Genomic DNA, 23,519 nt, shown 5'->3' with positions numbered 1-23,519 from the left:
AGTCCCTGCCCACAACAAGCAACTTCCAGGCCCACTGCTCCCTGTGGGCCCGGCCGGGCTCCCACTGGCTCCCGGAGTCAATCAGTGTTATTTACTGAGTGCTTACCATGTGCAGAGCATCTTTTTTGAGTTTCTGGGAGAGTTCACAACAACAGAGACGGTGGGCACCGTCCCTTCCCACAATGGGCTTTGTGCCCTCCCAGCCCCACAGCACTTATGTCCAGATCTCTAATTTTATTTATTTCTGTTAATATCTGTCTCCCCCTCTAGACTGTAATCTCACTGTGGGCAGGGAATGTGCCAGTTCTATTGGTATATTGTACTCCCAAGCGCTTAGGACAGTGCCCTGCATACAGTAAGAGGTAACAATAAATATGATTGACTGACTGACTCTGAACAGAGGAAGCACTGCCTGTCTTATTTTCCTACTCATACTTGCTCCGTCAGTCATCCTCCCTCCCTTCTCTACAGCACATACGTATACATCTGTATAGATCAATTATCTATCTATTTATTTATTTATATTAATGTTTGTCTCCCCCTCTAGGCTGTGAGCTCATTATGGGCAGGGACTATGTCTAATGTTATATTGTACTCTCCCAAGCGCTTGGTACAGTGCTTGGCACTAGGCACTCAGTAAATACAATTATAATAATAATGATAATAATAATAATGATGATCATCATCAATCATCAATCATATTTATTGAGCGCTTCCTATGTGCAGAGCACATAAATATGTGATGGTATTTGTTATAAATATGATGGTATTTGTTACATGCCTACTATCAATCAATCGTATTTATTGAGCGCTTACTATGTGCAGAGCACTGTACTAAGCGCTTGGGAAGTACAAATTGGCATCACATAGAGACAGTCCCTACCCAACAGTGGGCTCACAGTCTAAAAGTCTAAAAGCCTCACACAGCCTACTATGTGCCAAGCACTGTACTAAGCGCTGGAGCACTGTACTAATTATTATTTCCTGTTCCTTTTCTCAAATCTGTGTTCACCCCTCTTTTTTATGGCATTTACTAAGCGCTTACTGTTTGCAAAGCACTGTTCTAAGCGTTGGGGAGGTTACTAGGTTATCAGGTTGTCCCATGGCGGGGGGGGGTCACAGTCTTAATCCCCATTTTGCAGATGAGGGAACTGAGGCCCAGAGAAGTGAAGTGACTTGCCCAAAGTCACACAGCTGACAATTGGTGGAGCTGGGATTTGAATCCATGACCTCTGATTCCAAGGCCCGAGCTCTTTCCACTGAGCCATGCTGCTTCTCTGCTTCTCCTTGTCTCCCTATTCCTTCTATTTTAAATCTTTTTTATGCCTCTCTCTCTCTCTCTCTCTCTCTCTCTCTCTATATATATATATATATATAGGCATAAAAAAGATATATATATTTTGGTGGCTTCAGTGCAGTGGACCTGGTTGTCCCATCCTGCCTCCCTGGGGTTAAAAGGGCACAGGACTGGAGCGCCTAGTACAGTGCTCTGCACACAGTAAGCGCTCAATAAATACGATTGATTGATTGGAGCCAAAGAGTGGTGGGGAGAGAGCAGGAAGAGGCTCAGAGGAGGCTCAGAGGAAGAGGTCGGAGGCTCCGGTGGCCGAGGGAGAACTGCCCAGGAGGCCGATGTTATCTTGTCCCCCCCCTCCTCTATTTTTTTTTTATAATGGCATTTATTAAGTGCTCACTATGTGCAAAGCACTGTTCTAAGCACTGGGGAGGTTACAAGGGGATCAGGTTGTCCCCCGTGGGGCTCACAGTCTTAATCCCCATTTGACAGATGAGGTAACTGAGGCCCAGAGAAGTTAAGTGACTTTCCCAAAGTCACACAGCTGATAATTGGTGGAGCACCTCTGCATTTGGCCACTCTGCTGTGGTCAGAGCGGTGGCCACGTTGGCCATCTCCCCCTTTTAGACTGTGAGCCCACTGTTGGGTAGGGACTGTCTCTATATGTTGCCAACTTGTACTTCCCAAGCGCTTAGTACAGTGCTCTGCACACAGTAAGCGCTCAATAAATACGATTGATTGATTGATTGATTGATTGATCTCCAGCTGGGAGCAGGAAGGAGAAAGTCCCAGCTGCTGGCAGAAGCAGAGGCAGCTCATTGGAAGGGGGTTAATGGGAACGTGGGGCTCACGGTCTTCATCTAGCAGTGTGGCTTAGTGGAAAGAGCCCGGGCTTGGGAGTTAGAGGTCATGGGTTCTAATCCTGGCTCCGCCGCTTTCATTCATTCATTAATTCAGTCGTATTTATTGAGCTATCACTGTGTGCAGAGCACTGTACTAAGCGCTTGGGAAGTACAAGTTGGCAACATATAGAGACGGTCCCTACCCAACAGTGGGCTATCAGTCTAGAAGGGGGAGACAGAGAACAAAAACAAAACATATTAACAAAATAAAATAAATAAAAGAAATATGTACAAGTGAAATAAATAAATAGAGTAATAAATCTGTACAAACATATACAGGTGCTGTGGGGAGAGGAAGGAGGCAGGGAGGGGGAATGGGGAGGAGGGGGAGAGGAAGGTGGGGGCTCAGACTTTCATTCATTCAGTCGTATTTATTGAGCGCTTACTGTGTGCAGAGCACTGTACTAAGCGCTTGGGAAGTACAGGTTGGCAACAGATAGAGACGGTCCCTACCCAGCAGTGGGCTCACAGTCTGGAAAGCGGGGAGACAGACAACAAAAACAAAACATATTAATGAAATAAAATAAATAGAATAAATATGTACAAGTAAAATAAATAAATAAATAGTAAAATCACTAAATCAATAAATTTAGTAGGGAGCGCTCAATAAATAGGATGGAGTGACTGAATGGATGAAATGCGACTGACTGACAGGGTGAAGCCTGTTACCTCATCCTCTCTGAGCCTGTTACCTCATCTGTAAAATGGGGATTAAGACTGTGAGCCCCAAGTGGGACAACCTGATTTTACCCCGGCGCTTACAGCAGTGCTTGGCACATAGTAAGCACTTCACAAATTGAGAAGCAGCGTGGCTCAGTGGAAAGAGCCCGGGCTTGGGAGTCAGAGGTCAAGGGTTCAAATCCCGGCTCTGCCACTTGTCGGCTGTGTGACTTTGGGCAAGTCACTTAACTTCTCTGTGCCTCAGTTACCTCATCTGTAAAATGGGGATTAAGACTGCGAGCCCCATGTGGGACAACCTGATCACCTTGTATCCTCCCCAGTACTTAGAACAGTGTTTTGCACATAGTAAGCACTTAACAAATGCCATAATTAATTAATTAATTAATTAACAAATACCATAATTTCTGTTATTGTCATTATTATTAGTGGAAAGAGCACAGGCCTGGGAGCCAAAGACTCGCGTTCTCATCCCAGCTCCACCACTTACCTGCTGTGTGACTTTGGACAAATCATTCAGTCAGTCCATTGCATTTATTGAGCTCTTACTGTGTGCAGAGCACTGTACTAAGTGCTTGGGAGAGTACAATACAACAATAAGCAGACACATTCCCTGCCCATAAGGAGCTGCTTTTTAACTTCTCTGGGCCTCAGTTCCCTCATCTGCAAAATGGGGATTCAATACCTGCTCTCCTTCCTACTTAGTGAGCTCCATGTGGTATCTGATTATCTTGCATCTACTCCAGCACTTAGAACAGGTCTCACCGCATAGTAAGTGGTTAACAAATACCGTTATTATTATTAATAAAATCTATAAATGCTAGAGGTGAGGCATTGGGAATACATTGAGTATAGCTTTAGGGAGGAAATGGAGTTTTAGGAGGGCTTTGGTGTTGGGGTAGTGGATTGGAGGAGGAAGGAGTTCCGTGCTGGAACAACAATATGAGTGAAGGGATGGAGATAGAGGAGTCAAGAATGATGGGGGCATCATCATCATCGTCAATCGTATTTATTGAGCGCTTACTGTGTGCAGAGCACTGTATTAGGCGCTTGGGAACTACAAGTTGGCAACATATAGAGACAGTCCCTACCCAACAGTGGGCTCACTTTCAAAATGGTTTGGTTAATCACCAAGAACCCCAAATTGCCAACCTCACCAATCCCCAAATTTTTTCTCTCTCTCTCCCCGGCCCCAACTACTCAACTTTTGAAAACCTTTCCTTATGAGTGTTTAACTGAACCCTAGGCTAAGTATTTTCAGTCTGCGGGAAGCCAGCGGAGCAGGGCAGGTGTGAGGCTGCAGGACTTTAACCTAACTCCGAGCCGCGTAGCTCGGAACGAAGATTCCTCTCCAGGGAAGGTGGGGTGCGCCTTAATGCGACCCTTTTGGCTCAGTGGAAAGAGCGTGGGCTTTGGAGTCAGAGGTCATGGGTTCAAATCCCGGCTCCGCCACTTGTCAGCTGTGGGACTTTGGGCAAGTCACTTAACTTCTCTGTGCCTCAGTTCCCTCTTCTGTAAAATGGGGATTAAGACTGTGAGCCCCACGTGGGACAACCTGATCACCTTGTATCCCCCCAGCGCTTGGAACAGTGCTTTGCACATAGTAAGCATTTAGCAGATACCACCATTATTATTATTATTATTCCGGCAGAAAACTCCCCCCATCCCATGGGACGGCCGGGAGGGTGAACGAAGGAAAGAGATTACGACGCCCTTGACCACCACGAAACGCTCCGGAAATGTTAGGTAATAATCGGTCACAGGTCAGAGGTTTTCCACTCAGATTTTTCTGGCTCTGATTGCTCCATCACAGGCGGAATGTGGAACGGAACATTTCCCACCAGCTCGGCAAAATATATCTGCAAACGCACAAGTGGCCCCAGAGAATTAGTAAGCCGCCCATGGCAGCTGTTCAATTTCATCTAGAGAAATTCTTTTAAACTGGGCCACATCTTTGCCTGTTGACTTTAACTAGGCACTGTAAATGCAGCCACTGAATAGCACTGCAGGCGGGGTTTGCACTGTGCTCCTGGTCATGGAAAAGCTCTTCCTGCCCCCATTTAACTGTGGTATTTGTGCTTACTGTGTGCCAAGCACTGTACTGAGTGCCGGGGAGGTAGAAGATCATCAGGGCCAGCCGGAGGTTCACAGACTAAATAGGAGGGAGAACGGGGATTGAATCCTCGTTTTGCAGATGAAGAAACCGAAGCACAGAGATGTGAAGTGACTTGCCAAGGGCATGGAGGGGAAAAGTGGCAGAGCCAGGTGTATCTACTCCAGCGCTTAATACGGTGCCTGGTACGTAGAAGTGCTTAACAAATACCATTAAAAATAATAATAATAATGATGGCATTTATTAAGCACTTACTATGTGCACTGTTCTAAGCGCTGCGGGGAATACAAGGCGATCAGGTTGTCCCACGTGGGGCTCACAGTCTTAAACCCCATTTACAGATGAGGTAACTGAGGCACAGAGAAGTTAAGTGATTTGCCCAAAGTCACCCAGCTGACAGCGGAGCCGGAATTTGAACCCATGACCTCTGACTCCAAAGCCCGTGCTCTTTTCCCTAAGCCCCGCTGCTTCTTGAGAGGTCCTCCAACTCCCAGGCCAGTGCTCTTTCCCCCTGGGCCACCCTGCTTCTCCTAGAAAGGAAGTTTCTCTAATCATGTTTGCCTCAGTATTGGCAGTGGAGGATAGGTTCTCCCCTTCTAGACTGTAAGCCCGGTGTGGGCAGGGATTGTGTCTCTTTATTGCTGAATTGTACTTTCCAAGTGCTTAGTACAGTGCTCTGCACACAATAAGTGCTCAATAAATACGATGGCATGAATAAATGAATTAGAACCCAGGTCCTCTGACTCCCGGGACCCCGCTCTTTCCACTAGGCCATGCTGCTTCCCAATTCCTATGTGTCAAACACTGGGCTAAGCACTTGGGAGAGTAAGAAGAGTTAGAAGGCAGAGGCCCGAACCCAGGGTGTTTACAGTCTAGTCGGGAAGACAGACGTTTTCTGCTTTTGGACTCTTATCCTCGGGCCAAATCCAGCTGATTTCCAGTCCGATGTCCGATTTCAGCCTGATCCTTCAGGATCTTTCCCCCTCCCTCTCTCCCCTCCCCTGGAAGCCGTCAGAGCAATCCCGCGCAGCCCCCATCTCCCCTGATGTCACTGGGGAATGTTACGCCTTATGTGACCATGGACAAGTCACTTCTGGGCCTCAGTTCTCTCATCTGCAAAATGGGGATTCAATAGTTGTTCTCCCTTCTACTGTGGGACCCGATTACCTTGTTTCTACCCCAGTGTTTAGTACAGTGGTTGTCTCATAATAATAATAATAATGATGGCGCTTTTATTGAGCACTTACTATGAGCAAAGCACTGTTCTAAGCACTGGGGAGGTTGCAAGGTAGTCAGGTTGTCCCACGGGGGCTCCCAGTCTTAATCCCCATTTTACAGACGAGGGAAGTGAGGCCCAGAGAAGTTAAGTGACTGGCCCAAAGCCACACAGCCGACAATTGGCGGAGTCGGGATTTGAACCCATGACCTCTGACTCCAAAGCCCAGGCTCTTTCCACTCGTTCTCACATAGTAAGCACTTAACAAATACCACAATTATTATTATTAGGCTGTCTACCCCCACTTCCACATGCTCTCTGTAGGGCCAGCAGATTTGAATGTGTGTGTGGGTGTTTGTGTTTCCTTTGGAGTTGAATTTCCCTGGTTTTGGACATTGCTCTTGAATACTTTTCCCACAGGGTCTGAGGAAGAAATGGAAATCAATCAATGGTATTTATTGAGCGCTTACCGCGTGCAGAGCACTGTACTAAGTGCTTGGGAGAGTACAGTACAACAATATAACAGACACATTCCCTGCCGAAAATGAGGGCTCAGAGAACTCCCCGGCCTCCTTTTGAGGTTGGATTTAAGACTGAGCGGGCCATAACACTGAAATCAGGTCCCTTCTTTGGCAGAGGTCGTGGGTTCGAATCCCAGCTCCGTCACTTGTCAGCTGTGTGGCCTTGGGCGAGTCACTTAACTTCTCTGTACCTCAGTTCCCTCATCCGTAAAATGGGGATTAAGACTGTGAGCCCCATGTGGGACAACCCGATCACCTTGTATCCCCCCCAGCTTAAAATGGTGCTTCGCACGTAGTAAGTTCTTAACAAATACCATCATAATTATTATGATTTTTTCTTCAACCAGTCGTACAAATATTCACCGAACAGCCCCGGGCTGCAGTACCTCATGACTCTTTCATTTGTTCTGTGCCGGTGGGCACAATTGCACAGAAAATCTTCCAGGCAGGAGGAAGAAAACAGGTCTTTAGAGAGTTCACCATTCGTGAACTGTGTGAATTGTCAGCTGTGTGACTTTGGGTGAGTCATTTCACTTCTCTGTGCCTCTGTGTGCAGAGCACTGTACTAAGCACTCCTGCACCTGTTTACTGTGTGCAAAGCATTCATTCATTCAATCGTATTTATTGAGCGCTTACTGTGTGCGGGGCACTGTACTAAGCGCTCCTGCACCTGTTTCCCAGTACGGGGGCATTGTATGAGTGTCCTGATTGTGGAGTTGTGGGAGCTTTCATTCTCCCTCTTCCCAGCATGCCTGAGTGGAGTAATCAATCAATCAATCAATTGTATTTGTTGAGCGCTTACTATGTGCAGAGCACTGTACTAAGCGCTTGGGAAGTACAAATTGGCAACACATAGAGACAGTCCCTACCCAACAGTGGGCTCACAGTCTAAAATGGGGAGACAGAGAACAGAACCAAACATACCAACAAAATAAAATAAATAGGATAGAAATGTACAAGTAAAATAAATAGATAAATAAATAAATAGAGTAATAAATATGTACAACCATATATACATATATACAGGTGCTGTGGGGAAGGGAAGGAGGTAAGATGGGGGGATGGAGAGGGGGACGAGGGGGAGAGGAAGGAAGGGGCTCAGTCTGGGAAGGCCTCCTGGAGGAGGTGAGCTCTCAGCAGGGCCTTGAAGGGAGGAAGAGAGCTAGCTTGGCGGATGGGCAGAGGGAGGGCATTCCAGGCCCGGGGGATGACGTGGGCCGGGGGTCGATGGCGGGACAGGCGAGAGCGAGGTACAGTGAGGAGATTAGTGGTGGAGGAGCCGAGGGTGCGGGCTGGGCAGTAGAAGGAGAGAAGGGAGGTGAGGTAGGAGGGGGCGAGGTGATGGAGGGCCTTGAAGCCCAGGGTGAGGAGTTTCTGCCTGATGCGCAGATTGATTGGTAGCCCCTGGAGATTTTTGAGGAGGGGAGTAATATGCCCAGAGCGTTTCTGGACAAAGATAATCCGGGCAGCAGCAAGAAGTATGGATTGAAGTGGAGAGAGACACGAGGATGGGAGATCAGAGAGAAGGTAATGGGACGAGACCTGGGGGAGGAGATTATTCTAAATTTGGTCTTTCTGTCAGGAAGACGGGCTGATGTCAGGTGTCCTGTGGGCAGATTTGGGGACTTGAAAATAGCCGATCCTCTCTGCATGCTCAATTACAATCAGTTCACACAAAGATATTGCAGAGAGACTCCCTTCCTCTCCCCCTCGTCCCCCTCTCCATCCCCTCCATCTTACCTCCTTCCCTTCCCCACAGCACCTGTATATATGTATATATGTTTGTACATATTTATTACTCTATTTATTTTATTTGTACATTTATCTATTCTATTTATTTTATTTTGTTAGTATGTTTGGTTTTGTTCTCTGTCTCCCCCTTTTAGACTGTGAGCCCACTGTTGGGTAGGGACTGTCTCTATGTGTTGCCAATTTGTACTTCCCAAGCGCTTAGTACAGTGCTCTGCACATAGTAAGCGCTCAATAAATACGATTGATGATGATGATGATTTGATCTGAGGGGAAGCAAATTCCTCACATTTCCTCTCAACAGCTCTACCCTTCTATCTATTTTATTCTGTTAATATGTTTTGTTTTGTTCTCTGTCTCCCCCTTCTAGACTATGAGCCCACTGTTGGGTAGGGACCATCTCTATATGTTGCCAATTTGTACTTCCCAAGCGCTTAGTACAGTGCTCTGCACATAGTAAGCGCTCAATAAATACGATTGATGATGATGATGATTTGATCTGAGGGGAAGCAAATTCCTCACATTTCCTCTCAACAGCTCTACCCTTCTATCTATTTTATTCTGTTAATATGTTTTGTTTTGTTCTCTGTCTCCCCCCTTCTAGACTATGAGCCCACTGTTGGGTAGGGACCATCTCTATATGTTGCCAAATTGTACTTCCCAAGCGCTTAGTACAGTGCTCTGCACACAGTAAGCGCTCAATGAATACGATTGAATGAATGAATACCCAGGACATGTGATTCCACTGCTTGAATATATTTTTATGGCTGTCTCCCCCATCATCATCAGTCATCATCATCAATCGTATTGATGTAAGTTCTTTGAGGGCAGGGAATGTGGCTTTGGGGTTGTGCTGCACTTCCTCAAGTGCTGAATTCAATGCATAGCACTCAGTGAGATAATAATAATAATAATTATAGTATTTGTTAAATGCTTACTATGTGCCAGGCACCGTACCACGTGCTGTGGTGAATACAAGCACAGTCCCTGCCCCATGTGGGGCTCACAGTCTCAATCCCTAATTTACAGATGAGGTAACTGAGGCACAGAGAAGTGAAGTGACTTGTCCAAGGTCATGGCAGAGCTGGGATTAGAACACACAACCTCTGCTTCCCTATACTTCTGATAGAACAGAATCCCCACAGTAATGGTTTTAGCGTTTCTTCATCATAGTTCTCCTTTTCAGCAGAACCGCTCCTCCCAACCCATGTTTATTGGTTGAGGAGCAGTGTCTGAGGATGTGGTAATGATACTTATTATTATCATGGTATCTGTTAAGTGCTTACTATGTGCCAAGCACTGCACTAAGTGCTGGATACAAGCAAATCAGGTGCAAGGTAATCAGGTTGGACACAGTCCCTGCCCCACACTGGACTCCCAGTTAAGTAGGAGGGCCATTAAAGCCCCGTTTTAAAGATGATAAAATGAAGTGTCTTGTTCGTGGTCACACTGCAGATAAGCGGTGGAACTAGGATTAGAAGCCAGGTTCTCCGACTCCCAGCCTCTTTCCCTTAAGCCATGCTACTTCTCTAATAGTAATAGTGATAATTAACTATAATTATTAGAAAGCTTTGTAGATTGCAAACAGAACACTCCGACAGGGCTCAAAAAATGCCTTCTTTAGGGGCAAGGGCAGGAAGATAAAGTTTTAAATTCAGAGAAGCGCAACACATTCGACCTTTTCCAACATCAGTGAGAACCAGCCTCAGACCCCCTTCTGAATGTGAGCTTCTTGTGGGCAAGGAGCACATTTGTATTTTGCAAGCGCTCAGCACAGTGCGCAGTGGATGGCCAATCAACGCTATGACCCCTCCCTATCAATCAGTTAATTGATCATATCTATGGAGCACTTACTGTGTGCAGATCACTAGTACTAAGTGCTTGGGAGAATACAACAAGGTTGGTAGACATGTTTCCTGCCCACAAGGACCTTACAGACTAAAGTGGGAGACAGACATTATAAGATATTACAGATATGTACAGAAGTGATTTGGGATTGAGGGCAGAGTAAATAAAGGGTCCAAATCCAAGGGCAAGTTGTGACGAAGAAGGGTGTTGGAGTAGGGGAAATGAGGGCTTAGTCAAAGAAGACCTCTTGGAGGAGATGTGATTTTAATAAGGCTTTGAAGGTGGGGAGAGTGATGATTTGTTCATTGAATCGTATTTATTGAGCGCTTATTGTGTGCAGAGCACTGTACTAAGCGCTTGATCTGTCAAATATAATAATAATAATAATGGAATTTATTAAGTACTTACTGTGTGCAAAGCACTGTTCTAAGTGCTGGGGTGGTTACATGGTAATCAGATTGTCCCACGGGGGGCTCACAGTCTTAATCCCCATTTTACAGATGAGGGAACTGAGGCACAGAGAAGTGAAATGACTCACCCAAAGTCACACAGCTGACAATTGGCAGAGCCGGGATTTGAACTCCTGGGCCTCTGACTCCAAAGCCCGGGCTCTTTCCACTGAGCCATGCTGCTTAGAGGGAACTCCAGGCCCGAGGCAGGATGTGGAAGAGGGGTCATAGTGATATACCTGATCACATTGTATTCCCCCCAGCGCGTAGAACAGTGCTTTGCACATAGTAAGCGCTTAATAAATGCCACTATTATTATATAGATGAGATCAAGGTACAGTGAGTAGGTTGCTTTTAGAGGAGTGAAGTGTGTGGGCTGGGCTGTAGTAGAAGCAGTGTGGTTAGTGGAAAGATCCCGGGCTTGGGAGTCAGAGGTTGTGGCTTCTAATCCCGGCTCCGCCACTTATCAGCTGTGGGACTTTGGGCCAGTCACCTAACTTCTCTGTGCCTCAGTTACCTCATCTATAAAATGGGGATTAAGACTGAGAGCCCCATATGGGACAACTTGATTACCTTGTATCTACCCCAGTTCTTAGAACAGTGCTTAGCATATAGTAAGCGCTCAACAAAGACCATCATCATTATTATTATTATTAAATCAGGGAGGTAAGGTAGGTGAGGGCAAAGTGATTGAGTGATTTAAAGCCAGTGGTCAGGAGTGTCTGTTTGATGTGAAGGTGGATATTTCGAGAGTATCTGAGGTGAAAAAAGGAGCAATTTGTTTCATGCAAACAATCTTCTGCTTTTGTATTTCTCCCTACCGTCTTCAAAACCTGTCAAGAAAATGCTTGTATTGAAAAAGGAGTTTTCTGGTTGCCATCTCCTACTATTGTTTCTCTCCCTAAGGTCTTCAAGACCTTAAGGGAGACAATTTCCAGTAGTCAAAAGGAAAAATTTGCTTCATGCAGATACTACTTCCTGGGTATTAGTTCACCCCAGGCCTTCAAGACCTTTTAATTGAGAATGAATAGAGAATCTCTGAGTTGCAAAAGGAGGAATTCGCTTCATGCAAACCGCGCCCAACTTTTCCTTCTCTGTCTAAGGTCTGCAAGGCCTCAGAAGAGACTATTTGAGGCAAAAAAGGAGAAATTTGCTTCATGCATACAATCTCCAGCTCTTATTTCTCTAATGCTCTGCACACAGTAAGCGCTCAATAAATACGATTGAATGAATGAATGAATGAATGAATAATGGTTTCTAAGGCCTCAAAAAAGAATAGCTGAGTTGAAAATGGTGAAATGTACTTCCTGCACACCATCTTCTACTTTAATTTCTCCTACTGAAGGTCTTCAAGAACTGGAAAGAGAATATATGTGTTGAGAAAGGATGAGTTTTCCTCATGCAAGCAATCCCCTGCTTTTGTTCTTCTGCCTGAGGGCCAGAGAAGGTGATATAGGGGGTTCAAAAAGGAGAAATTTGCCTCAGACAAAAACTCACCTCATCATTTTTCCACGTAAGGTCTTCAAGACCTGAAGGGAAAATATACGAACTGGAAAAGGAGAAATTTGCTTCCTGTAGAAACCTCTTCCTGTGTATTAGTTCATTTCAGGCCTTCAAGGCCTCTGAAGTGAGAATGAATAGAGCAGATTGGTCATGAAAGGGAGAAATGTGTTTCATGCAAAAAAAAATTCTGCTTTGATTTCTGTCCCTAAGTTCTTCAGGGCCTGTAAAGGAAATATCTGGGGTGAGAAAGGAGAGGTTTGCTTCATGCAGGTACATCTCCTATTCATTACACCACTTGAGGCCTTCAGGGCGTTATAATGGAGATTATTTGAGGTGAAAAATGAGAAATTTGCTTCATGCAAAGAATCTTCTGCTTTTGTATCTCTCCCTAAGGTCTTCAAGGCCTGAAAAGTGAATGTGTATGTGGAGAAAGGAGTTTTCTGGATGAAATCTCCTGCTATTGTTTCCCTCCCTAAGGTCTTCAAGGCCTGAAAAGAGAATACAGGGGGTCAAAGAAGGAGAAAGGGGCTTCCTGCAAAGAAACACTCTCCGAACATTCTGTCTGAGGTCTGCAAGGCCTGAAGAGAAACTATATGAGATGGAAAAGGAGGCATCTGCTTCATGTAGAAACATCTACATGAGAAGCACAAGAAGCAGCATGGCTCAGTGGAAAGAGCACGGGCTTTGGAGTCAGAGGTCATGGGCTCAAACCCCGGCTCCGCCAATTGTCATCTGTGTGACTTTGGGCAAGTCACTTAACTTCTCTGGGCCTCAGTTACCTCATCTGTAAAATGGGGATCAAGACTGTGAGCCCCCAGTGGGACAACCTGATCACCTTGTAACCTCCCCTGCACTTAGAACAGTACTTTGCACATATTAAACGCTTAATAAATGCTATTATTATTATTATTATTATTATTATTATTATTATTATTATCTCCTGTACCTTAGTCCACTTTGGGTCTTCAAGGCCTTTTACTAGAGGATGGATAGAGAATATTTGATTTGAAAAGGGAGAAATTTGCTTCACATAAACTATCTCCTGCTTTTATTTCTTTACCCTAAGGTCTTTCAGGCCAGAAAAGAGAATATTTGGGTTGAAAGACAGAAATTTCCTTCGTTTGGACAAATCTTCTTTTCATTATGCTATCTCTCACTTTTAAGCCCTTGTAATTGAGAATGAATAGAGACTATTCATTGTGGAAGAGAAATCATTTGCTTCATGTCAAAAAAGAAACATTATCCCACCTATTTCTCCATGTATAGTGTTCAAGGCCAGAAAAGAGAAAATATGTGCTGCAGAAGGAGAAGTTTTGCTTCATGCAGGAAATGTTATTGTTTGCTCCTCAAGGTCTTTTGTGGAGAATTTAGGGAGACTAGCCAAGGTGGAGAAGGAGAAAAGTGCTTCGTGAGCACAATCTCCTGCTTGAATTTGTCTATCTAATGTCTTCAAGGCATGAAAAGCAAATAGATGGAAAAAGGAGAAATCTGCTTCCCAGAAAACCTTACCTGATGATTTTTCTACTGAAGTAAGGTCTTCAAGGCCTGAAATGAGCACAGATGGGGTGAAAAAAGGAGAAATTGGCTTTATGTAAGCACTCTTCCAATGTTCTGTCCAAGGTCTTCAAGGCTTGAAGAGAAAATAGATGAGTTGGTAAAGGAGAAATTGGTTTCCTGCGGACACATCTCCTGTGTATTATTAGTCTACCTCAGGCCTTCAAGGCTTTTTAATTGAGAGTGAATCACAATTCTCTGAGGTGAAGAAGGTGAAGTTTGCTTCATGCAATCAACCTTCTGCTTTGATTTCTCAACCTCAGGTCTTCTAGGCCCAAGAAGAGACTATTTGTGGTGGGAAAAGAGAATATTTGCTTCATGCAAAAGCTCTCCCATCAGTGGGTCCACCTCAGACTTGATGAGAAAAACCATGAGCTGGACAAGGAGAAATTTTCTTCATCCAGAAATGTCTCCTGAACCTGTCCACCTGCAGCCTTCAAGGCCTTTTAATTGAGAATGAATTAGGGATATATGAAGTGGGAAAGGAGCAATTTGCTTCATGTGAAAAATCTCCTGTTGTGATTTCTCTCCCTAAGGTCTTCAAGGGGTCAAAAGAGAATATTTGAGATTGAAAAGGGAGAAATTTGCTTCATACAAACTATCTGCAACTTTTACTTCTCCACTTCAGGCCTTCAAGACTTTTTAATTGAAAGTGAATCGGGATTACTTGAGGTGGAAAAGGAGAAATTGGCTTCCTGCAAAAAACCTCCTGCATTGATTTCACTACCCCAGGTTTTCAGTGCCTGAAAAATGGAATATTTGAAGTGCAAAAGGAGAAAGTTGCTTCTTGCAGAAGTTATCCCATTAATTTGTCCACCACAGGTCTTCAAGACCAGAGGACAGAATATAGGAGCTGGAAAGGGAGAAATTGGCTTGATGGACAAAAAAAATTCCTGCTTGTATTTCCCTACCTAAGATCATCCAGGCCTCCAAAGAGAATATTTGAGGTGAAAAAGGAGAAATTTGCCTCATGCAAAATAATCTCCAGACTTTAAGTATTCTTACCTAAACTTTTCAAGACCTGCAGAATCGGTGTATTCAGTGTATGAGAGGGGACAAGGAGTAATTTGGTTCAGGCCAAACAAACAAACAAAAAAACCTCCTCTCATTTGTTTCTCTACCTATGGCCTTTAAGGCCTGCAAAGAGAATATTTGAGGAGTTAAGGGAAATATGACCCGCAAGCAAATTTCCTTTTTTTTTTAACCACCTCATCCTTACCACCCTTGTGTTTTATTCTCATGTTGTGAGCCCCTGGAGGGCCAGGGATCATGTCTAACTCCTACTTGTGTATTTTTTTCCCCAGTGCTTAGTACAGAGCTCTATACACAATAGTTGTTTAATAAATACTATTGCTATTACTACTACTATTACTCCTCCTACTATATGTTGCTGGCTTGTACTTCCCAAGCACTTAGTACAGTGCTCTGCACATAGTAAACACTCAATAAATACGATTGAATAATCCTGTGCTTATTACAGTGCTTGGAACATACTGAGCATCTAACAGATATTATTATTGTCACTGGTAATAATAATAAATAATGCAGAAACTTCTCTCTCATTTGTTAAGTGCTTACTTTGTGCCAGGCATTGTTCTAAGTGCTGCACCTTCTAAGTGCTTTTCTTCCTTGTACCTCCTGCTTTGGGTGAAATGTCCAGCCAGCTGCTGTATTTTTTTTCCCCAGAACCTAACATCTGGGAAAAGACATCTGGGCAATCACTGGAGGTTCTTGAGGAGCAGGGAAACATGGACTGAACTTTTTTTTAGAAAAATGATCTGGGCGAAAAATGAGCAGAGTGAAGTATGGACTGAAGTGGGGAGAGAAAGGAGGCAGGGAGGTCAGCAAAGGGGGCTGATGCAGAAGTCAAGGCAGGATAGGATAAGGTTTTGGGGCAGCATAGAAGCAGCTGGGTTGGAGGGGAAAGGGAGGATTTCAGCAACAGTGTGAAGGTAGAACCAACAGGATTTGGTGACAGATTGCATTTGTGGGTTGAATGAGAGAGATGAGTCTAGGACGGTGCCAAAGTTAAGAGTTTATTGTGCTGCCTACAGTGATGGGGAAGACAGGGTTTGGGTGGGAAGATGAAGAGTTCTGTAGGAGGTAGCCAGGTGCTAGGCTCTCTCTTACTTCTGTAGATGGGGGAGAGGGGACTGGGAGACATTTTGTCCTGGTCAGCTAACTTCCCTCTTTATTTCCCAGCATTCGCCTTGGCTCTTTTCAGGACTGCCATCTATTCCCTAGACACATTTGTAAGTGAAAGTTGATCAGTCAGTCAGTCAATCGTATTTAATGAGCTCTTACTGTGTGCAGAGCACTGTACTAAACTCTTGGGAGAATACAACAATATAATAGACACATTCCCTGCCCACAATGAGCTTAGAGTCTAGAGGGGAAAACAGGCATTAGTATAAATAAATATATTAGAGATATGTACATAAGTCCTGAGGGGCTGCGAAGGGGGTGAATAAAGGGAGGAAGTCAGGGTGACACAGAAGGGAAAGGGAGAAAAGGAAAGGAGGGCTTAGTCAGGAAAGGCCTCTTGGAGGTGATGTGCCTTCAATAAGACTTTGAAAATGGGGAGAGTAAGTGTCAGATCCCGGCTCAGCCGCTTGTCAGCTGTGTAACCTTAGGCAAGCCACTTAACTTCTCTGTGCCTCAGTTACCTCTTGTGTAAAATGGGGATGATGCCCCACATCGGACAACCTGATCACCTTGTATCCCCCCCCAGCGCTTAGAACAGTGCTTTGCACATAGTAAGTGCTTAACGAAGACCATCATTATTATTATTATAATATGAGGAGGGAGGACATTCTCAGCCAGAGGCAGGACATGGGCGAGAGATAAGTGGCGAGGTAGATGAGATCGAGGTACAGCGAGAAGGTTGGAATCAGAGGGGTGAAGTGTGCGGGCTGGGTTGGAGTAGGAGAGTAGAGAGGGGAGTTAGGAGGGGGCAAGGTGATCCAGTGCTCTAAAGCCAATGGTGAAGAGTTTCTGTTTGATGTGGAGGTGGATAGGCAACCACTGGAGTTTCTTGAGGAGAGGGGAAACGTGGCCTGAACATCAGCCACGTCCATATATGTTGCCAACTTGTACTTCCCAAGCGCTTAGTACAGTGCTCTGCACACAGTAAGCGCTCAATAAATACGATTGATTGAAATACGATTGATTGATTGATCAGCAGGCCTGGTGTCTGGGGCGTGGGATAGCACATAGTGGGCAAAATTCACGTCCACCGATTCACTGATAAAATCGAGTCTCCTTGTCCAGCCTCCAAGCACAGGGGTGGGGGACACCAGGCAGCCAGGGCCAGGAGGGGCCTGATTTCTACAAGGTCACTCCTTAATATCTTCCCGCTGTCGATAAAAGATGACAGGGGCGAAAGGTTAATTCATGAGCAGTGGAGCAATTTGTCCACAGAGCCATTTGGTGTGCAAATCTTTTAGACTGTGAGCCCACTATCGGGTAGGGACTGTCTCTATGTGATGCCAATTTGTACTTCCCAAGCGCTTAGTACAGTGCTCTGCACATAGTAAGCGCTCAATAAATACGATTGATTGATTGATTGATTGAAATCAGGTTGTAAAATATCCTTTCCAGCTCATAAACCTTGTCGGACCGAGATAAAGACTGCTGTAGGGACCTCAGGAGGGCTCAGAGTCCAGGAGCTCCCAAAGCCATAAACGGAGAGGCTCAGCTGCTCAGGGAACTGCAGCCCAGTTGCTCCTGGGGCCTCTTTCCCCTGGTTAGATGGTTTGGGGTTTAGTTTTGCAGATAATCACTCGCCTAAGATGAACATGGTGCCAGGCAAGCAGCAAAGATGGCCAAATGATTAATTTTACAGTATTGGATCACTCATTTTTAGGAACCAGGAAATGTTTCTTCCCAGGATTGATTAAATAGATGATTTGCAACCAGGCCTTCCCGACTAGGCCCTCATTTCCTCTTCTCCCATTCCCTTCTGCGTCACCCTTTCACTTGGATTTGCTCCCTTTATTCATCTCTCCCTCTGCCCTACTCCCTTAAGTATGTATCTTTATGTATATTTATGCCTATCTCCCCCTCTAAACTGTAAGCTCCTTGTGGTCAGGGACTATGTCTACCATCTCTGTTGTGTTGTATGCTCCCAAGCATTTTGTGCAGCGCTTTGCACACAGTAAGCTCTCAATAAATACAGGTTGATGGATTGATTGACTGGAATTTGAAACTCCCCAAGGCCCTTAAACCAATCCTAAAGAAAACCAGAACTGAACTGATTTCCTGAGGGTTTTGCAGGGCAACACGGAGGCCTTTTGGGGGGAGCTGGTTTTCCCAAGAGGGAACAGCAGTTTTCCCATTCCAATTGAGATTGATCCTTGCCAAAAATATTCATTCTCTCCAAGGCCCTGGAATAATGACTTTCACTCTGTGCTGTGGTTTCTTCAAAAGTAATAGGGGACAGGATGTCTTCGTCCAACAGATGTTGCTGTAAAGGGCCTCAGAGAGAATGAATATTTTTAGCGGGAATGAATCCCAACTGGAATGGGAAAAACTGCTCTTCCCTCTTGGGGAGACCAGCCCCTAAAGAAAGGCTCCATGTTGCCCTTCACAGTCACGTCTCTTGGCTGAAGCCTTTCTGTCCCCTGTCACTGTTGAAGAAACCATAACACAGAGAGGGAAAGTAACCGCTCCAGGGTCACACTGGGCCCCAGAAGCTCAGTTTAGGTGGGAATCAATCAATCAATCAATCAATCGTATTTATTGAGCGCTTACTATGTGCAGAGCACTGTACTAAGTGCTTGGGAAGTACAAATTGGCAACACATAGAGACAGTCCCTACCCAACAGTGGGCTCACAGTCTAAAAGGGGGAGACAGAGAACAGAACCAAACATACCAACAAAATAAAATAAATAGGATAGAAATGTACAAGTAAAATAAATAAATAAATAAATAAATAGAGTAATAAATATGTACAACCATATATACATATATACAGTCTATCTATCAATCAATGGTGTTTATTGAGTGCTTATTATTTGCAGAGCACTGTACTACTACTACTAATAATAATGGTATTTGTTAAGCACTTACTATGTGCAAAACACTGTTCTAAGCACTGGGGGGGATTACAAGGTGATCAGGTTGTCCCACTTGGGGCTCACAGTCTTAATCCCCATTTTACAGATGAGGTAACTGAGGCACAGAGAAGTTAAGTGGCTTGCCCAAGGTCACACAGCTGACAAATGGCAGAGTTGGGATTCGAACCCATGACCTCTGACTCCCAAGCCCGCGCTCTTTTCACTGAGCCACACTGCTTCCCCCTATGGTACTCTCCCAAGTACTAAGCACTTGGAAGAGTACAATACAACAGAATTGGTAAATCAATCAATCAATGAATCATATTTATTCATTCACTCATTCAGTTGTATGTATTAAGTACTTACTGTGTGCAGAACACTGTTCTAAGCCCTTGGGAAAGTACAAAACAATAAAGAGTGACAATCCCTGCTCACGGTGAGCTCACGGTCTAGAGAGGGGGAGAGAGACATCAAGACAAATAAACAGACATCAATACAAATAAATAAAATTACAGATCTATATGAAAGTGCTGTGGGGTTGGGGATGGGGAAGAGCAAAGGGAGCAAGTCACGGTGGTTGGTGGGGGTATCAGGACTGGGGGAGGGGTTAGAGCTTACTGTGTGCAGAGCACTGTACTAAGCGCTTGGGAGAACTCCTCAATCTCGGCTTCAAGGCTGTCCATCACTTCGCCCCCTCCTACCTCACCTCCCTTCTCTCTTTCTCCAGTCCGGCCCGCGCCCTCCGCTCCTCTGCCGCTAATCTCCTCACCGTTAGGCCTTGTTCTCGCCTGTCCCGCCGCCGACCCCCGGCCCACGTCCTCCCCCTGGCCTGGAATGCCCTCCCTCTGCCCATCCGCCAAGCTAGCTCTCTTCCTCCCTTCAAAGCCCTGCTGAGAGCTCACCTCCTCCAGGAGGCCTTCCCAGACTGAGCCTCCTCCTTCCTCTCCCCCTCCTCCCTCTCCCCATCCCCCCGCCTTACCTCCTTCCCCTCCCCACAGCACCTGTATATATGTATATATAATAGTAATAATAATGATGGCATTTATTAAGTGCTTACTATGTGCAAAGCACTGTACTAAGCGCTGGGGAGGTTACAAGGTGATCAGGTTGTCCCATGGTGGGGGCACACGGTCTTAATCCCCATTTTACAGATGAGGTAACTGAGGCCCAGAGAAGTGAAGTGACTTGCCCAAAGTCACACAGCTGACAATTGGAGGAGTCAGGATTTGAACCCATGACCCATGAGCCCGAGCTCTTTCCACTGAGCCATGCTGCTTCTCTTTGTTTGTACATATTTATTACTCTATTTTACTTGTACATATTTATTCTATTTATTTTATTTTGTTAACATGTTTTGTTTTGTTGTCTGTCTCCCCCTTCTAGACTGTGAGCCCGCTGTTGGGTAGGGACTGTCTCTCTGTGTTGCCAACTTGTACTTCCCAAGCGCTTAGTACAGTGCTCTGCACACAGTAAGCGCTCAATAAATACGATTGAATGAATGAATGAAATACAGTATTTCAGAGTTGACACCTTCCCTGCCCGCAAGAAATCAGGTGCTTTGATCCTCAGGCCGTGGATTGTCACTTCCTCTGTAAAATGGGCATTAAATTCTCCTCCCTCCAACTTGTGGGACAGGGTATCTTTTGTTGTTGTTGTTTTTAATGGTATTCGTTAAGTGATTACTATATTCCAGACACTGTACTAAGTGCTGGGGTAGGTGGCATAGTGGATAGAACATGGGTCCTGGGAGTCAGAAGCTCATGGGTTCTAAACCTGGCTCCACCAGTTGTCTGCCGCGTGGCCTTGGGCAAGTCATTTCACTTCTTGGCACCTCAGTTCCCTCATCTGTAAAATGGGGACTGAGACTGTGAGCCCCACGTGGGACAGGGACTGTGCCCAACCCGATTTGCTGGTATCCACCCAGTGCTTAGTACAGTGCCTGGCACATAGTAAGTGCATAACAAATGCCACAATTATTACTATACAAGCTGATCAGGTTGGGCACAGTCCATGTCCCACCTGGGACTCTCGGTCTTCATCCCTATTTTAAAGATACGGTAATCGAGGCACAGAGAAGTGAAGTGACTTGCCCAAGGCCACACACCAGACAAGCGGCAGAGCTGGGATTAGAACCCAGGTCCTTCTGACTCGCAGGCCCGGGCTCTTGCCACCAGGCTATGTTACTTGTCTGTGTTGCTTTTCGTAGAGAAGCAGTGTGGCTCAGTGGCAAGAGCCCGGGCTTTGGAGTCAGAGGTCATGGGTTCAAATCCTGGCTCCGCCAATTGTCAGCTGTGTGACTTTGGGCAAGTCACTTCACTTCTCTGGGTCTCAGTTACCTCATCTGTAAAATGGGGATGAAGACTGTGAGCCCCCCGTGGGACAACCTCCCCAGCACTTAGAACAGTGCTTTGCACATAGTAAGCACTTAATAAATGCCATTATTATTATTATGTCCAATCTGATTATCTTGTATCTACCCCTGCATGTAGTAAAGTGCCTGGCACGTGGTAAGCACATAACAAGTACATTAAACAAAAATGAAGGTCCCAGAATCTGACCGATTGGAAATGTCCCTTGACCTTTCACATCCTGTCAGAACGTAATCAAAACACCATTTTATCTTATCTTTCAGAAAGCCCTGGAAAAGATAGAAAGATTTGATTTTTATGAACGGGCCAAAAAGGCATTTGTGGTGGTTGCAACTGGGTGAGTATTGGGAGCCTATAAACCAACTTTTGACAAAAGTCAAAGGCTTTTTCTATGAGTCTTCTCTGGGGCAACCACGCTCTCTGTCCTAATAGTTCGAAGATGACCCCGCTCAAGGGACCCTGCATATCTCAGTGTGAGTGTCATGGGGGGTTGGGGAGAGAGAAAGAGAAGAGAGGAAAGAAAGAAGGAAGGAAGGAAAGAAGGAAGAAAGGAAGGAAGGAAAGAAAGGAAAAAAAAGAGAAGGAAGGAAAGAAAGAAAGGAGGGAATCCCTTTTCCACTTGTTCCCCTTATCTAATAATAATAATAATAATAATAATAATAATAAATGGCATTTGTTAAGCACTTACTGTGTGCAAAGCACTGTTCTAAGCACTGGGGAGGTTACAAGGTGATCAGATTGTCCCACGGCGGGCTCACAGTCTTAATCCCCATTTTACAGATGACGTACCTGAGGCCGAGAGAAGTGAAGTGACTTGCCCAAAGTCACACAGCTGACAATTGGTGGAGTGGGATTTGAACCCCTGACCTCTGACTCCAAAGCCCGTGCTCTTTCCACTGAGCCATGGTGCTTCTCTGTGACTGTACAGGCTCTTCTGGCTCCTGGCCATCTAGAGCAAGCCTTGCTATGATACCAGTGTTCAAAAGCAGAGAGAATCAGGAGATCTGAGTTCTAATCTCGACTCTGCTACCTGTCGGCTGAGGGACCTAGGGCAAGTCGTTGAACTTTTCTGGGCCTCAGTTTCCTCAACTGTAAAATGGGGATAAGATATCCGTTCTCCCTCCCCTTTAGCCGTGAGCCCCACATGGGATCATTCATTCATTCATTCAGTCGTATTTATTGAGCGCTTACTGTGTGCAGAGCACTGTACTAAGCGCTTGGGAAGTACAAGTTGGCAACATATAGAGATGGTCCCTACCCAACAGTGGGCTCAGGATAAGGAATGTGTCTGATCTGCTTATGTTGGATCTACTCCAGCTTTAGATGCAGTGCTTGGCACATGGTAATTAATCGCTTAACAAATACTCTAGTTATTCTAATTATGATGTGCCTCCACCAGCAGGACATGCACTGGAGTTGTTTACGCAGTAGTGGCAATGGTTTGCACTGAACCACCCACACCCTCTCACCCAGGGACTCTCATTAGGTCACACAGCTGACAATTGGCAGAGGTGAGATTTGAACTCATGACCTCCGACTCCGAAGCCCGTGCTCTTGCCATTGAGCCGTGAGGGAATGGCCAGAAAAATGAGAAGTTGAGGAGGGGTGCATCAGAGAGATGGGAGGCAGAATCACGAAGGGCTCCGTTGCGTTAATTCGTGTCTGAATGCACCTTTGACTTCTTGTTTCTTCTTTCTTTCCCAGGGAAACAGCTCTGTATGGGAATCTGATCCTCAAGAAAGGTGTGATTACTTCTTCAGAGCTGCAGTAACAACAGAAGAGCCAAAGCCTGGTGTCCGAAGCCAAACTAGGCCTTCATCCACCACATCAGTTCTCCAGGAAATCGGGCAGGCTCCAAGAATAAAAGTCATCTTCTCAATGGCTCCCTCCTGGGCCTGCTCTGATTCTCATTTTCATGGGATTTTCACCGGAGCTTCTGGGCCTGAGGGGAAACTTGTCTTTGGGTCAGCGTTTCCTTAGCCTAGTTTTCAGTGCTTGGCACTTTGGTGCTTTGTTCCGAGTGGAGGTGGTGGGAAATGCAACTGGAGAATGATTAATTTTGGTGGATCATTGCGTGTTTGGCAGAATAGCGTGTTTGATTGACTAATGATTTCAGTCAATCAATTGTTTTTATTATTATTATTAATAATTGGACTTGTTAAGCGCTTACTATGTGCCAAGCATTGTTCTAAGCTAGCTCTCTTCCTCCCTTCAAGGCCCTACTGAGAGCTCACCTCCTCCAGGAGGCCTTCCCAGACTGAGCCC

The 23,519-nt window shown here is 45.3% G+C and overlaps 1 protein-coding gene across 4 annotated transcripts in view; it reads left to right on the top strand.

The window, feature by feature from the left end:
* The window catches only part of FUOM (fucose mutarotase), a 61,722-nt gene extending 38,585 nt beyond the window's left edge, over positions 1–23,137 (top strand). For all 4 annotated transcript variants that reach the window (XM_038744132.1, XM_038744131.1, XM_038744130.1 and 1 more), the window contains 2 exons: positions 21,518–21,591; positions 22,959–23,137. In XM_038744132.1, the coding sequence (XP_038600060.1) occupies positions 21,518–21,591; positions 22,959–23,025 (141 nt within the window). In that variant the 3' untranslated portion in view covers positions 23,026–23,137. The remainder of the gene's footprint in view (positions 1–21,517; positions 21,592–22,958) is intronic.
* The last annotated feature ends 382 nt before the right edge of the window (positions 23,138–23,519 follow it).

The sequence above is a fragment of the Tachyglossus aculeatus genome, chromosome 3, assembly GCF_015852505.1.
Source record: "Tachyglossus aculeatus isolate mTacAcu1 chromosome 3, mTacAcu1.pri, whole genome shotgun sequence".
Classification (NCBI taxonomy): Eukaryota; Metazoa; Chordata; class Mammalia; order Monotremata; family Tachyglossidae; genus Tachyglossus; species Tachyglossus aculeatus.
This window is presented reverse-complemented; position numbering and strand designations above follow the sequence as displayed.